Consider the following 15,971-nt stretch of genomic DNA (forward strand, 5'->3'; position numbering starts at 1 on the left):
CACCCATTTGCTTCTCCACCCTCCCCCCTTCCTCTCTGTCTCTCTCTTCCCCTCCCGCAGCCAAGGCTCCATTGGAGCAAAGATGGCCCGGGCGCTGGGGATGGCTCCTTGGCCTCTGCCCCAGGCGCTAGAGTGCCTTGGTCGCAGCAGAGCGACACCCCGGAGGGGCAGAGCATCGCCCCCTGGTGGGCAGAGCGTTGCCCCTGGTGGGCGTACCGAGTGGATCCCGGTCGGGCACATGCAGGAGTCTGTCTAACTGTCTCTCCCCGTTTCCAGCTTCAGAAAAATACAAAAAAAAAAAAAAGTATCAGTGGGGAGCCAGGTGTGTCTATATGCACTACCTAGGCATGTTTTTTCAAAGAGTAGCCATAGTTAAAGTGAACCAAGGAGCAATCACTAGGAGTCAGTGTCGTCAAGTGTTCCATCTGGCAGTCACATGGTACATTATAATAATAAATGAGCCTGATCAATGGTGGCAAAGTGGGTAGAGCATCGACCTGGGACATTGAGGACCCAGGCTCAAAACTCCAGGGTTGCCAGCTTGAGCATGAGCTCATCTGGCTTGAGTGCAGGTTCGCCAGCTTGAGCATGGAGTCACAGGCTTGAGTGTGGGATCATAGACATGACCCCATGGTAGCTGGCTTGAGCACGGGGCCACTGGCTCAGCTTGAGCCTCCCCCACATTAAGGCACATATGAGAAGCAATCAATGAACAACTAAAGTACCACAACAACTCATCTCTCTTCCTCTTTGTCTCTTTATATCTCTCCCTTTTTGTCTCTGTCACTAATAATAACAATAATAGTAATAATAAAAAGCACTGTAAAATGCTGCATTTCAGGTGAAACTCTGCTCTCACCATTGAATTATACACTTTAAATGAATGAATTCTGTGGGATATGATTGATATCTCAGGAAAGCTGTTAAAGGAAAAATATTGCTCATTATAAAATAGCTCAGATAGCTCAGAACAGCATATTGCAGAGAATTTTTCACCCTTCCTATGAGGGAACTAGGATAAAAGTTAAAATTTTTTATTTTTAAATCTACATTTTTTTTCCCTTAAATTTTCTATTGATTTGGGGGTTGGGGAGAAGAGCAGCAACTTGTTGTTCCGCGTAGTTGTGCACTCACTGGTCGCTTCTCATAGGTGCCCTGACCACAGATCAAACCCATGACCTCAGCACACTAGGACAATGTTCTATCCACCAAACCACCTGGCCAGAGCCAAGCACCTATATGGTTTTTTTTTGTTTTGTTTTGTTTTAACAAGAGACAGTCAGAGAGAGGGACAGATAGGGACAGACAGAAAGGAAGGGAGAGAGATGAGAAGCACCAGTTCTTCATTGCAGCTCCTTAGTTGTTCAGTGATTTCTTTCTCATATTTGCCTTGACCAGGTGCCTACAGCAGAGTGAGTGACCTCTTGCTCAAGCCAGTGACCTTTGGGCTCAAGCCAGCGACCGTGGCGTCATGTCTATGATCCCACACCAAGCCAGGAACCCCTTGCTCAAGCTGGTGAGCCCGCGCTCAAGACTGCCATCTCGGGGTTTTGAACCTGGGTCCTCCATGTCCCAATCCGACTCTTTATATACTGCACCACCACCTGGTCAGGCCAAAAACCTACATTTTTAAAAAAGGAGTTCCTACTCCAGCTCTTAGAATAATAAAATAACAAGTAAAGCACAAATAGTATTGTCTCTCCCCCATATATTAATGAATTGTTTTCTGATGGACACAGTAACATTTCTTATTAATAAGCAAGGTAACTACATTTCCAAATGGAGTCATTTTATGACAATAATTAGCTTACAGTGTTTGTCGCTGTGATTGTGATGACCTTCAATCAGAGCTTATCAAAGGTTGTTCCTGGATCTGCAGCATCAGCATCACCTGGAAATTTGTTAGAAATGCACATTCTCGGGCCCCACCCAGACCTATGAATCAGACACTGTGGGGAGTGGGGCCAGCAAGTTGTGGTTAACAGCCCTTTCGATGATTCTGATGCTACTCCAGTCTGAGGGTTGCTGGGTTGCTGCTTTAAATAAACCTCATTCACTGATGAGTCAGGGCCACAATATTTTATTATGGTCATTCCTCTCAGGTAGCATACTGATTCATAAACAGTTACTACCATCAGGTGTTTTCCCTGGGAAGCTTTCCTTCAGGGTTAGAGTTTATCATTTTGTAACAGAAATAGCTTAGATTAAATAAACATATTTACCTGACCGGTGGTGGCACAGTGAACAGAGCATCGACATAGGACACTGAGGTCCCAGGTTCGAAACCCCAAAGTGACCAACTTGAGTGTGGGATTATCAGCGTGACTCCATGTTGCTGGCTTGAAGCCCAAAGTCACTGGCTTGAGCAAGGGGCCACTGGCTCGGCTGGAGCCTCCCAGTTAAGGCACATATAAGAAAGAAATCAGTGAACAACTAAAAGTGCCACAACTGCTTCCCATCTATAATGCATGAGGCTGAAACCAGGCAGGTCCACACTGGATTTGGGCAGACAGTAGAGAAACTGCGGAGCCAGAAAGCGTTGGGCCATTCCTGTTTAATAGAGTCTCACAATGGTGGACGAGTACACAGGCAAGGGAAACTGCTTTTCAGGCAAACAAACAGCAAAACTGGCCCCTCACAGTAGCTGGCAGGTAATCCGCCATCCGCAATTCGCACCAAGAGCAAGCATCCGTAGCCTTACATAGACTAGACACACATGGCACTGCCATGTGCTCACACACTAACCAGGCAGAGTGCTTGCAGCCAGTAAACCAGTGAGCAAGCCTAACACAGCTGTTTCCCCAACACCATCTCTCTCCCTTCCTGTCTCTCTCACTCTCTCTCTCAAATAAATAAATAGTAAAGGATATGAGTAAAGATCTTGTACCTTCAGGACCAGAGGGGACAAAGAGTGACTCCATTGCAGGAGATGCAAAGTAGACAAGTGTGTTGTTGGCTTGTAGAACTTCTAGCCTGGAGTTTCTTCCCAATCACTATTCCAGAGTCTCCCATATCACGCCCAGACTCCCAGTCCAGTTGGAAATCTTCTCCTCCCACTACCTCCTATTCAGTCTAATCAGACCGCACAATCACTTCCCAGCCATCTCTCCTCACCATCCTCCTTAAAGAACTGCCAATCACTAATGTGGGCCACTGATGAATACAGTGATAGCTCACCGAGTCCGTCACCTAATTTTCCACCTTCCAAGCCACTTCGCTCTTTCATTTAGCTATTTGGGCAGTAGTAATACATTCATTAATTCAGCAAAGTTTGTTAAGCACAGGAAAAATTTGTTGGTATACTAACAATACAAAGCTCTCTGGCGTTTACAGCTCAGATGCTAGCAGGAAGAGACAAATGATAAACAGTAGACACAATGTATAAATGTAGCAATGTTAGAAGCTAATATGTGTTCTGGACAAAAACAAAAGGAGATTGGAAATGTGGAGTTGAGGGGAAGGATTGAGGTTTAAATAGGGTGACTGGGGTACACCCCATTGAGGCGGTGACATTTGAGGCCGGACTGCAAGGAAGTGAGGGAGAGGACCATGCAGACATATAGAGGGAGACGGAACTGCCTGAGCAAATGTGCATTCGGGGGATGACGAGCAGGCTGGTGTGGCTGCGGCTGAGTGGGCCCCGGGGCAGAGGAAGAGAGGTGAGGCCAGACATAAAGCAGGGGACATTGGGGGAGACGCACATCACATGGACCTGGTAGGTATCGTTATACAAGGTGTGACAAAAGTGGTTTACAGTTGTTCGTATGGAAAATAATACAATAATTAATTAGGAATAATCCAAGAGTGAACTCTTTTTCGTGTACTCACAACTGTAAACCTACTTTTGCCCCACCCTGTACCTCTCCTTTGCCCCTTTAAGTCTCCAGTTATCATCACAAGAAGCAGTGGCGCAGGACTTGGACGCCGACTGTAATCAGTATAATACATGGACATCTCATAAACATCCTTGGGGCTGGTTTTCTCTCTGAAGTAGTGGTGTTGCTGCACCAGGGCACTCAACACTGTGATAAAACGAGTCACGCGTTTGAACAGGGCGGTGAGCCTCATGCCGCATTTCCACACATGCTTCTTCCTCACAGATGGGAAATGTCAGTACTCCTCCATGTCAGTCTGTCCCATCCAGGCCCACCTCTGCTCTGGCTGGTAAGCAGCACTGGCTGGCTCTTGTCACATTTTCAAATGACCCTTTGGTCTGACTAGGACTAATCGATTAGGACTAATCGATTCAGTGCTGCCACTTAAAAACTGTCCACAAGGAACACAAAAGAAATGAGAAACAGGGACCCTTGGCCTTAGATTGATGAAACATTTAGAGACTAGAACAGGTCTGTGTGTGACAAATGAGGTTGCATTAGATTGCGCATTTTCTCAAGCTGTGCCTAGACTTTGAGTGACCCAGTGGAACTCGGCGTTCGATGGGGCTGGCCTGTTTCCTCATCTCATGAGAAGTCCTCTCTGAGTTGCACACCACCCCAGCTGCTTATTAAGTAGTTACCAATCCAAACTCACACTCTTATCTTATTTTTGGCTTATTAAAAAATAAGCTTTTAAGCATATATCTAAAGGCCTATTAGTAACTAACTATATGTTAAATGAGATTATTACTGATATTTATATACGATATAAAGCAACAATGTAGGAGTGTGAAACAGCCCAAATTTGAACCAGCTGTTTCTCTGTTCATTCTCTCTTTACTGTTGATATGTTCAGATGTCTTTATTATGATAAATGAAAACAATATTGATTTTTTTTTATAAAAAAAAGTGTAAGAAAAAGTAAATACTTTTACTTAAGTTTTTTATTTGTTTTAAAATATCTATTGTGACTGCATTTCTGGTTCATAAAATATTTTGGTTGGAAGTATGTACATTCTCACTTCTTTTTTTTTTTAATTGAATTTATTGGGGTGGCATTGGTAAATAAAACCATACAGGTTTCAGGTGTACAGCTCGATAAAACATCATCTGCACACTGCATTGTGTGTCCACCACCCAAAGTCAAGTCTCCTTCCATCCCCACGTGTTCCCCCCTGTCCACCCTACCTTTCCCGCTTTCTCTCTAAGATATCACCAGCTGTTTGTCCATGTCCCTGTTATATATATGTACTTCTTTTTTTATTTTTCCTTAATTCCATTACCTTTTTTCACCCAGCCTCCCAGCTTCTCTCCCCTAACAGCTGTCTGTTCTGTGTATCTATACTTCTGTTTCTGTTTTGTTTGTTAAATGATTTTGTTGCTTATTTTTCATTAATTTCTTGGATTTGTGCAGACTTAGGCGTCTAGGGCCATACCACCCTGAACACGCCCAGTCTCATCTGATTTGTGCAGACTTACGCACGTGATTCTATGGATAAAAATGAATTTTCTTCTATTTTCTCTGGACTTAATCTGTATGTGATATCTTAAAGCTGTTGAGTCTTTTTGTATTTCCAAAGCCATTTTATAGCTACTAGCTCACTGAAATCTCACAACTTCCAAGGAAGGCAAGGCGGTCACGGCTGACAAAACTGAGGCGAGAACAATAAAGCAGTTTCTTCAGAGATACACTTCTCACATTAAATGTTAATAAGAACCTAACCCTCTTGACTTTATATGATACAGCCTGTCCTTAAATCTACACAATAATAAAGACAATATTCCGGTTCTGTGAAATGCTGGCATCTGACTTTGGCAGGCATTGGTTCCTTATCTGTAACATGGGAGTACTAATTACTTCGACCTCGGTAATAGTAAAGATCATGCGAACAGTGGAGTAATTCTGGGACCCCTTCCTCTGCAGCAATACACTGCTTCCCTTACGTGAAGAAGCGGATCCCTGTCATGTACCAACACCACACTGACCTGAACCCCATCGAAGTGGCCATTGACGAGATGAGTAAGAAGGTGGCTGAGCTTCGGCAGCTGTGCTCCTCAGTTGAAGTGGACATGATTAAACTACAGCTGAAACTCCAGGGCAGCGTGAGTGTGCAGGTGAGCCAGGCACCGGACAAAGCAAACTGCAGGGCAACCAAGGGGAAGGCTCCTTAGAAAATTTCAGGTCATTCACACCAGCAAGATCTAGTGTAGATCTGTGGCTTTATCAGGTGATTCCCCTACCTGCCCCAGTGTCTGTTTCTCCTGATCCCAGAGGGCCAGTAGCCGTAGAGGCCCCCTACCTGCATACACCTACAAGAGTGTAATTCTCACTAAGTTGCCAGGGGGCAGGGGGCAGCTCTCCATACTAACCGGTTTTTGAGGGGCAGGGTTGGTTTTGGGAGTTTTAGGGGGTAATTTGGGGAATTCTGTGTGTCTAATGGGAAGCATTAAGACTCTCATTTTTTAGCAGGAGACAGAGAGAGGGACAGATGGGGCAGGCAGGGACAAACAGACAGGAAGGAAGAGAGATGAGAAGCATCAACCCATCAACCCGTAGCTATGGCATTTTAGTTATTCATTGATTGCTTTCTCATACATTGCTTAACTGGGAGGCTCCAGCTGAGTCATTGACCCCTTGCTCAAGCCAGCGACCTTTGGGCTCAAGCCAGTGACCATGGCGTCCATATCTATGATCCTATGCTCAAGCCAGCGACCCTGCACTCAAGCTGGTGAGCCCATGCTCAAGCTGGATGAGCCTACACTCAAGCCTGTGACCTTGGGGTTTCGAACCTGGGTTCTCTGTGTCCCAGGCTCTATATACACTGTGCCACTGCCTGGTCAGGGAAACTTTTTTTTATTTATTTATTCATTTTAGAGAGGAAAGAGAGAGAGAAGGGGGGGAGGAGCAAGAAGCATCAACTCCCATATGTGCCTTGACCAGGCAAGCCCAGGGTTTCAAACTGAGGACTTCAGCTTTCCAGATCAACGCTTTATCCACTGCGCCACCACAGGTCAAGACTCTTACATATAAAGAAGTGTGGGTAGCTATAGATTTTCTTATAAAACTGCTGTCTTCTGGTTTCTGTAAAAATACCTTAAGTTTTACTGGCTTAGTGGTGTCTTTGGATTAACATAAATTCTTTATTTTTTTATTTTTCTAAAGTTGGAAACGGGGAGGCAGTCAGACAGACTCCCACATGCGCCCGACCGGGATCCACCCGGCATGCCCACCATCTGGGGCGTTGCTCTGTTGCAACCAGAGCCATTCTGGCACCTGAGGCAGAGGCTATGGAGCCATCCTCAGCACCTGGGCCAACTTTGCTCCATTGGAGCCTTGGCTGTGGGAGGGGAAGAGAGAGACAGAGAGGAAGGAGAGGGGGAGGGGTGGAGAAGCAGATGGGCGCCTCTCCTGTCTGTCCTGGCCCAGGACTCCTGCACACCAGGCCGACGCTCTACCACTGAGCCAACCGGCCAGGGCCTAAATTCTTTATTTTAATATAGCCCAAAAGATCAATGTTTTCTTTATAGGTAGCATTTTTCTATGTCTACTTTAAGAAATCCATTCCTAAGAAAACATCTTTGGAACATATTTATGTTTTCCTTCGTTGTTTGACATTTTTATGTAGAGTTGCAGTCCATCTAGAATTGATTGTTGCAGGTAGTAGCTGATAGGGGTCAAGACACATTTTTTTTCCATATAGCTACCCAGGTGATACATACTTACCATTATGGAAACAAATCACCCTTGAATTCAGCAGAGCTACACTTACATTATCTGCACTTTTCTGTTTCTATATTACACTTCAAAAATACATTTTTAAAAGGTTTCTTATATGGTTTCTTAGGAAATTGGTAAAAGTTAAATCATCTTCCTCCAGTGACCAGTATTCCTCTTACTTTATGGATATTTTTAAGTGTATGTAAGTAATTCTAGTACATGTTTTATAGATGTATATGTGTGTGTTTATATGTATCTCCAGTTTTTTTCTCATTCAAGAAGGGTGTTTATAAAAGGTACATGGTGGGGATTTCCTTGGTTCATTTTCTGAAATCAGTTTTTGTCAACTTTTTATCAGATTTTTGCTGAGTTGCTGCTTAACATCTTCCTAAATGTCATTCATTACAAACAACTATTTATAGGTGTTTTCAACCTCTTCTCTCATAGTCCAATAGATTTATGTGCCAAATTAAGTTATCAAGTGAATATGATCATTATTTCAGCAACGTGAGTGATTACGTAATGGGGCCAGAGGCCACAATTTTCTGCAGCTAAAAACAAAACCAGTAACGTGACCTGGGAACGTCCAGCCTCTATTGAAAGGCTAGCAGAAGGGTGTGGGCGCCCGTAAAAGGTGGGGCTGGGCAGGCTCAGCTTTCTAAAGGGCAAAACATGCCCTGCCGTTTGACTGCGACCTTGGCGTCTGACAAATGCTCATCTTGGAGAGCAAAGGATTGCGTGATGGGATAAGATTAAGTTTGTACGTGTGTACCTACCAAGGTTAACACAGAGCCAGAGGAAATTAGCTTTATCAGTTTATTTGTGTGTTTATTTCTGTAATTCTTTCACCAAGAGCCTCCCTTGGGTTGCTGTTGTTCAGGACAGAGCCATCACGGTGGCTTCATGGCACTGTACTGCAAGATCTTGTTATATTAGAACTTGGGAAGTTTCATAAACTTTCCCCTTGGCATTTTCTTAAAATTGAATTCAGTCGTCCCTCATTGCCTGTGGGGGATTGGTTCCAGGAACCCCTGGGGATACCCTAATCTGTGTATGCTCAAATCCCTTATCTAAAATAGCATCGTGTATGTATAGAACCTATGCACATACTCCTGTATACTTTAAGTCATCTCTAGATTGTTTGTGATGCCTAATACTATGTAAACAGTTGTTATATTGTATTATTTAGGATATAATGGCAAGAAAAAAGTCTGTACATGTTTAGAACAGAAACAACCATCTTAGGCCTAACTACAATAGTACATGTCATCAACAACATAACTTTTTTTAAAAATATATTTTTGATCTGTGGTTACTTGAATCTGTAGATACAGAACTTTCAGATACAGAGAGCCAACTGTATATGTATCATTTTGGATAATTGGTCATTTGGGTCATCTTCAAGTTATTAACATAGTTTCACACCCACATATCCAGTGCGATGACACATTCAGTCATCACAGAAGGTTAGCTAGTTGTTCCCGACTCTGAGGGCCCCCCTCCCCTCTGTCTGCCCACCTCTGGTGTGAATTTGCACACCTCAGATCACCTGCTGTTACTGTGTAAGACCTGCACACCGTGGATCAGAACCATAGCCCATTCTTTCACCAACAGCTGCAAAAAAGACAGAAAGCCCTCCCTACTTAACCTCCTACGACCACCAGACCTTCCAGGAAAAGTTATGGAATAATTACATGGTAAAGTCTTTTCCCAAGCCTGGAACTTCCTCCTTCCCATCCAGTGTTTCTAGTTTTCTTTTTATATACATTCCCACATTGCCTGACTTATCCAGCTTCAGAGAACTCTTATTGGCTAATCGAAGTCTGCAGGGTTCTAGTTCACACACCCTGTTGCTAAATGCCCCTAATCTTTGGCCTTCCAGCACACCTCAGTTGGTTACTACATTCAAGGATAACAAATCGGTTTGCCCAGGACTGCTTACACAATTCAGTGAGGTGAACATTTGAGTTTTATTTTTCAGTTGGCATACTATATATATATATATATATATATATATGGTCTACCGGAAAGTTCTGACCATTTCTATCACAACAAGTTTTGACACATAAGCACATGTTTGTAATAGAGAGCATGTGTGCCTCTCTATTTTTATCACTTAATGTATACATACTGATGTAACAAATAAACTAAAACAAAGTTGATTCACGTTAGTCTTATGTGTGAAGCAATAGTGTACCCATAGCTACTGATAAAGTTCATTTACGCCACTGTAATTTTTACGAATTTCAACAAGGAAGAAATGCGACCGTATTCCCCGGACTTAGCACCCTCCGACTATCACTTGTTTTTGTCCTTACAAAATTTTTTGAAGGGTAAAAAAATTCAAAAATGAAGAAGATATCAAACAAGCACTGGTTCAATTTTTCGCATCAAAAGATAAAACATTTTTCAAAAATGGGATATACAAATTGCCCTCATGCTGGCAAGAAATCATTAATAATAATGGCAATTATATTATTTCATAAAGTTTATTGACGGTAAGAAAAATTTGTATTTTGTTTTATTCCAAAAACGGACAGAACTTTCCGGTAGACCATATATATATATATATATTTCTCCCCCCCCCTCCCAACCCCCATTTTTCACTGGACTCACCAGGTTGAGTGTAGTGTAGCACAAATACCAGTTGGAAGACTTGCTCTCAGATCTCAGGTGTTTTGCTTACTGGATATTCGACTTTGAATAGGTCTTCATGTTTCCAAGCTATAGTTTTTCCTACATAAAATAAGCCAACATTATGAGTGCCCTGAGGATGGCTGAGATGGTAAAATCCAATGACATGTAACAGTAGAAGCTTGATTTATGGTGTCCTCTTCTGGATTGTAAGGTCCTGGAGGGTCGGGCTCATGACTAATTCAAACATTCTTAGCACATACCAGCTGAAACTATAAATCGGGGATAAGGCCATTTTTTTCTATAACATAGTTTTAAATCTTTGTTCTTTGTCTAGGTCAATGCTGGTCCACTAGCATATGCTCGAGCTTTCTTAGATGACACGAACACCAAAAGATATCCTGACAATAAAGTGAAGTTGCTTAAAGAAGTTTTCAGGTAAAGCACACTGTCTTTCTCTCTTCAAGTGTTAACAATTTCTGCGCTCAGTCAAGAAGAGATACTACCACTCGGACTCCTTTGTCCTCAACATGCCTTCATTTTCCTCTCTCATGCCCTTTCAGGCAATTTGTGGAAGCTTGTGGTCAAGCCCTAGCCATAAATGAACGTCTGATTAAAGAAGACCAGTTAGAGTATCAGGAAGAAATGAAGGCCAACTACAGGGAAATGGCGAAAGAACTTTCTGAAATCATGCATGAGCAGGTAAGGGCCACGCTGGGGTTTCTTGTTTCTAAGGAGCACGTGTTAGCTGGAGTCTTAAGTATACCCCATGATGGCCTACACCTTCTGACATCCTTCCAGAATTTTGAGAATAATGTAGCATGCTACACTGTTGCCACTCTCTAAGCACAGCTTGCTGGGGAAACAGCTAACAGATTGCCCGTTTGTTCTGTCTGATATGACCAGAGGAGAGCAGCCACGCCTCCTCTGCAACACTCAGAGGTGGCCTCTCCCCTCCCCAATCTAGCTTAAAAAAAAACTCATAAAGAAATACCCATACTGTTCCTAGAATTTTTTTTGTTCACCCAATCCTTTGAAATAACAGGGTTTACCAGCCAGTTTTAGGAATTATCCATTATATTAAATGTCTCTTGCCATTTATAAAAATAGGGTTGCACAGTCTTTGACTCTTTACAGCTGACCTGTGTGCCCCCATGGATTCTTCATGGCTACTTCCATAGTCCTTGTCATTATGGGAGCTTTGCTGATGATCCTGCTACCATTGGGAATGTACGAATTCCTTACAGGAAAATCATTATGTAGACTCAGTAGTCATCAGAGGGGACAGCTGCCCAAGGAAGCCAGTTCTCCATCAACCATAGTGACCCCTTCCAAGTCACAGTGCCAGTCTTTATAATTAGTGTTAGCACCTTGATAACACAGAACCACTTTTGTCTCTTCTCTACATCATGGCCTCTCAGTCTTGTAACATGGAAGCCAGGACCATATGTTTCAGTTAACACATGTGATGATTTAGTTAGGAAATTTCTGTTACAAGGAATGAAATGTCAAAGCTTTAACTTGCTTGCTTTTTTTTCTCTTTCATGCTAACACATTCAGATGGGATGGTAATGTCATTTTTTAATTTTATTTTTCTGAAACTTGGTAGACTGACTTACAGAAAGTTATTCCTGGGTTTAGGCAACTTCAGACTTTGGCAAGATGACAAATGCATGTGCAAAAGAAGACAACTCTCTTCTGGGCACTTAGAAAAGCAAAAACAAATAGAAATGATTAAAGAAATTAATGTGTGAATAATTACCAGAACGTAAGGGCCTCGTGAGAAAAGTGCTTGGAGGACACTCAAGGTCTTTCCATGGGGCCTCTATAGGTTCCTAGAGAATGGAGAGCTTGATCAGTGGGAGCCAGCATTTGGCACTAGAAAAGATGAAAGTAGAAAAAAATTATGTGCTGAAAATATTAAAATAAACTCCCAGATTGTGTGGATATTTGATGCAGTACTGTGCTCTAAACTTGAAGTTCCCATTATCTCAACAACCATGAAGATTAAACCCCTTTGAACCCGTGAAGAAAAAGAGTCAAAATCCAGAGTAGACTTGCTTTTGGCTTTTCCAGGGGAGCCTCTGAGTGGGAATGTTCTTCTCAGTTTCCACCTAGCAATAGGTCACATCTTGCCCTTAGAATCCTCCCCTGCTTTACTGAATGCAAAAGGAGACTTGTCCAGGTCAAAGGGACAGCCACTATCTCTTATCCCAGGATGGGAATATGTAAAACCCCAAGAAAAGGAGCCAGTAGAGAAACGTAGATGCTCTAGGTTTATTTTAAAGGATTTGTCCAAGTGACAAGGCTAAGCCATGTCTTCATCAAGCGTTTGCAGGATAGACTTCCTGCCACCTTATAATCTGGTGAGTCAGGAAGGCTCTCCATGCACTGATTTGTAAAGGAAACAAAGCATGTTTATTCTGGACTTTATCCTTATAATCCTGACCTGAAAAACCTCATTTACTAGATGAGCTGACACAGTCCTTCTGCAAACCCCCAAAGCCAAACTATCTATTTGAGCAGACCGTCATTCACAGGAACAGTTACACTGGATGATAAAGCGTGTGTTACATGAAACGCACCATGTTGAGAAATGTGGATCGGGACATTGCATTTGGGTAACGTTGTGTTTCTGTGCCTCGAGATTTACCCCCTGGAGGAGAAGACAAGCGTTTTACCGAATTCCCTTCACATTTTCAACGCCATCAGCGGGACTCCAACAAGCACAATGGTTCACGGGATGACCAACACGTCCTCAGTTCTGTGATTCACCTCATGGACCGTGTGTGGGGACTTGCTTTGTCATTTGCAAACTCAGGACGATTTCCAAAGCTGATCACTGGGCTCATGCGAGACACGGGAGACCGAGCACAAGGAGAAATCAGGGGAACGGGAGAGAGGAAAGGGAGGACTGTGTGGTTTCGTAGCAGAGTTTCTAGAGCAGTCAGAAGAGGGCACATATTGTTTTAAGTTTCTCTGGCAATAGTCGAAGAGGTGTGTGGTGGACACTCACAAACTGAAGCTGGAGTTGGTTCTTCCTTCAGGCGTCGTAGTAAAACACATGGCCGAGAGGAGACAGTGTTCTAGAATGGACACAGCAGGGACAGCAGCACTGACAGTGAGGCTGGGGCAACCCTTTGCCTCTAGGCTAAGCTGGAAAATCTTGAAAATATTTTTTTTTTCCTGTGGCACATTCAGGTTGAATACAAGAACTATTTTTGTGACTAGTTTTTGATGACCTAAGGGAACTGACCATTGTAATTTTTGTACCAGTGAACCAGGAGGTTTAGTGCTTTTATACTTACTCACTTGCATCAAAAAACCAGGAAAACTTAAGAAACTATGTGAGCTTAAAACTAGTCAAGCAGTTTAGAACCAAAGGCCTGTATTAATAAACACAACTATGCTAAAAGTTTCAGAGTAATAAAGTTTGTTAATACAGTCTCAGCATTCTGTACATACATGTGTTACATTTCTACATTTTTAATACTTCTCACATAGCTTCTGCATTAAGATTAATTGTGACAAATGTGTGCTGTTCTTAGTAAATGCAAGGCACTTGACTTTACTGTTTTATTCTTGTACATAGAAAAGTGCAATATGGAGATGTGTACAGTCTTTGCTATTAGGTTCATAAACTGTTTTAAAAAGGTCATCCTTTTGCCAAAGTGATGGAATATGTAACTGGTAAATCATAAATCCTGTGGTGAATTATGGTGTGATTGAAAGCTTTTACCACGTTATATTTTCTTTTTGAGACATTAATTTAGTAATTTTATATTGGGGAAAATAAAAGTTTTTAATTTTATTTAACTAGAACCTCTGCCCTGCTGTAATTAAATATTCTGTACTACATCTGTATTAAAAATAACATTGCTGATTTGCTGATAGAGAATATTGGGTATTTATTGTTTAACAGTCCTCAGAGGGACAGGATATTGACACCAGAGGGAAAAACATGGCATATGAAATTTGTTTTTACATACTTGAAGGGAACAAAAGAGGGTAGGTAGATGAAACAAGATTGAGGCTGACGTTGGGTACACAGGAAGTCTTATACCAGTTTCTCTGGCTTTGTGTAAGTGTCTGGGGTACAGATGTCAAGAGGCAAGTACAGGAAACAGATCTTCCAGAGAATTTGGATAAATGCTTTATTGTACTATGGTCTGGCTCTAAATTCTACTATTGTCCCTCAAGTATACACAGACACCATATTAACTCTGACTTTTCCTCTTCAACTATGTCAAAGCTCACCCTTGCTTGCTTTGAGGCGAATACTTTGGGACCAGGTGGTCATTTATCCCAGCAATACATAAGTGAGCACGTGTGCATACACTCCCTGTGCCCTGCGTTATCACAAATACCGAACCCAAGGCAAGTGATGGCTCATGTTGCAGGTGCCAGTCCTGCCTCTAGTGTGCCTGGTGACCAGCAGGTGAGTCAGTTCATTGTCACCGAGCCTCTTATAGTTCCAGTGATAGGAGAGGAGTCTTTCCGTAAGAACTAGAACGGCTGGTTTTCCTCCCTGAAGGGTTTTGAAGGCTTTACTTTTGCATAACCAGTTGAGGAAAGAACACGTGATGCACCCAGGCACCAAGTATCTTTTGATGTTTTTGAAACGTTCCCTGCCAGTGGTAAGGCTTTATTTTACAGATGGAGACGAGGTCATGAAGAGATGAAGAGTTATGGGAACTCATGAGAGTCTACAGCCCATTGATTAGTGGATCCAGATTTAGGGCTTAAGAAATGTTTCTATGTGTTTATCCTGAGCATCTGACATGCCCAGCCCTTGACTCTTACCTCAGCAGGAACGGGAATGAGATATCATCTCCTTTGTCACTGAGCTGGATTTCCTACTCATAAATGCCTCATTTAGAAGCCATAAAGTTCAAGTCATCGTATAGTAATGGAAATACAAGTCTAGAAAGAGCCAACTTGCTCTCCCATCATTAAACTTGGAGCATAATCTGCACCAGTGCCATTGTCAGATAACATTCAATGCGGAAGGTGACCAGTCCTTGTTTATTACCACAGTGAAGAAAGGAGCCATCTCTGAGTTGAGGGTGTCTACTATTGACCCTGAAATGACAAAAATTCATATCAATTTAACACCTCATTTAAGTTTTTGTATCAAAATTTAATTTCAACATAAAGGTATATATTAAAGTAGCAATTTACTGGAGATTTCTTGTTTTTAACCAAGTTGGGGGGAGGGGGCTGACAGACCCGAAGGGAGAGAGATGAGAAGCATAAACTTGTTATAGCAGCACTTTAGTTGTTCATTGATTGCTTTGTCGAGGGGCCTTGACGGGGGGCCAAGGCAGTGACCATGAGGTCATGTGTATGGTCCCACAGTCAAGCTGACAGCCCCATCCTCAAGCTGGTGAGCCTGCGCTCAAGCCAGCGACCTTAGGACTTCAAACCTGGATCCTTGGTGTCCCAGCTTGACGCTCTATCCACTGCATCACTGCCTAGGCAAGCTATCGGAGAAATTGTTTTAACATTAAAGAATTTTTATTTCTGTTTTTTATTAATTTTGTGTGTTTCCCATAAGTCTTACTAACATTCTTTTTTTTTTCATTGAGGTAAATATACATAACAAAATTTACCATTTTAACCATTATTAAGTGTGTAGTTCAGTGGCTAACATCACTTAATAGTACATTCTCACTGTTACACAACCATCACCACCATCCATCCACAAAACTTTTTCATGATTCCAAACAGAAACTCAGTACTCA

At 42.4% G+C, this 15,971-nt stretch overlaps 1 protein-coding gene across 30 annotated transcripts in view; it reads left to right on the top strand.

The window, feature by feature from the left end:
- The window catches only part of DOCK9 (dedicator of cytokinesis 9), a 345,301-nt gene extending 331,176 nt beyond the window's left edge, over positions 1 to 14,125 (top strand). For 28 of the 30 annotated variants that reach the window (XM_066236469.1, XM_066236475.1, XM_066236493.1 and 25 more), the window contains 4 exons: positions 5,800 to 5,990; positions 10,565 to 10,665; positions 10,791 to 10,929; positions 12,875 to 14,125. In XM_066236469.1, the coding sequence (XP_066092566.1) occupies positions 5,800 to 5,990; positions 10,565 to 10,665; positions 10,791 to 10,929; positions 12,875 to 12,997 (554 nt within the window). In that variant the 3' untranslated portion in view covers positions 12,998 to 14,125. The other 2 variants (XM_066236473.1, XM_066236480.1) reach the window with 2 other exon arrangements.
- Positions 14,126 to 15,971: the final 1,846 nt, after the last annotated feature.

This window comes from Saccopteryx bilineata, chromosome 6 (assembly GCF_036850765.1).
Source record: "Saccopteryx bilineata isolate mSacBil1 chromosome 6, mSacBil1_pri_phased_curated, whole genome shotgun sequence".
Classification (NCBI taxonomy): Eukaryota; Metazoa; Chordata; class Mammalia; order Chiroptera; family Emballonuridae; genus Saccopteryx; species Saccopteryx bilineata.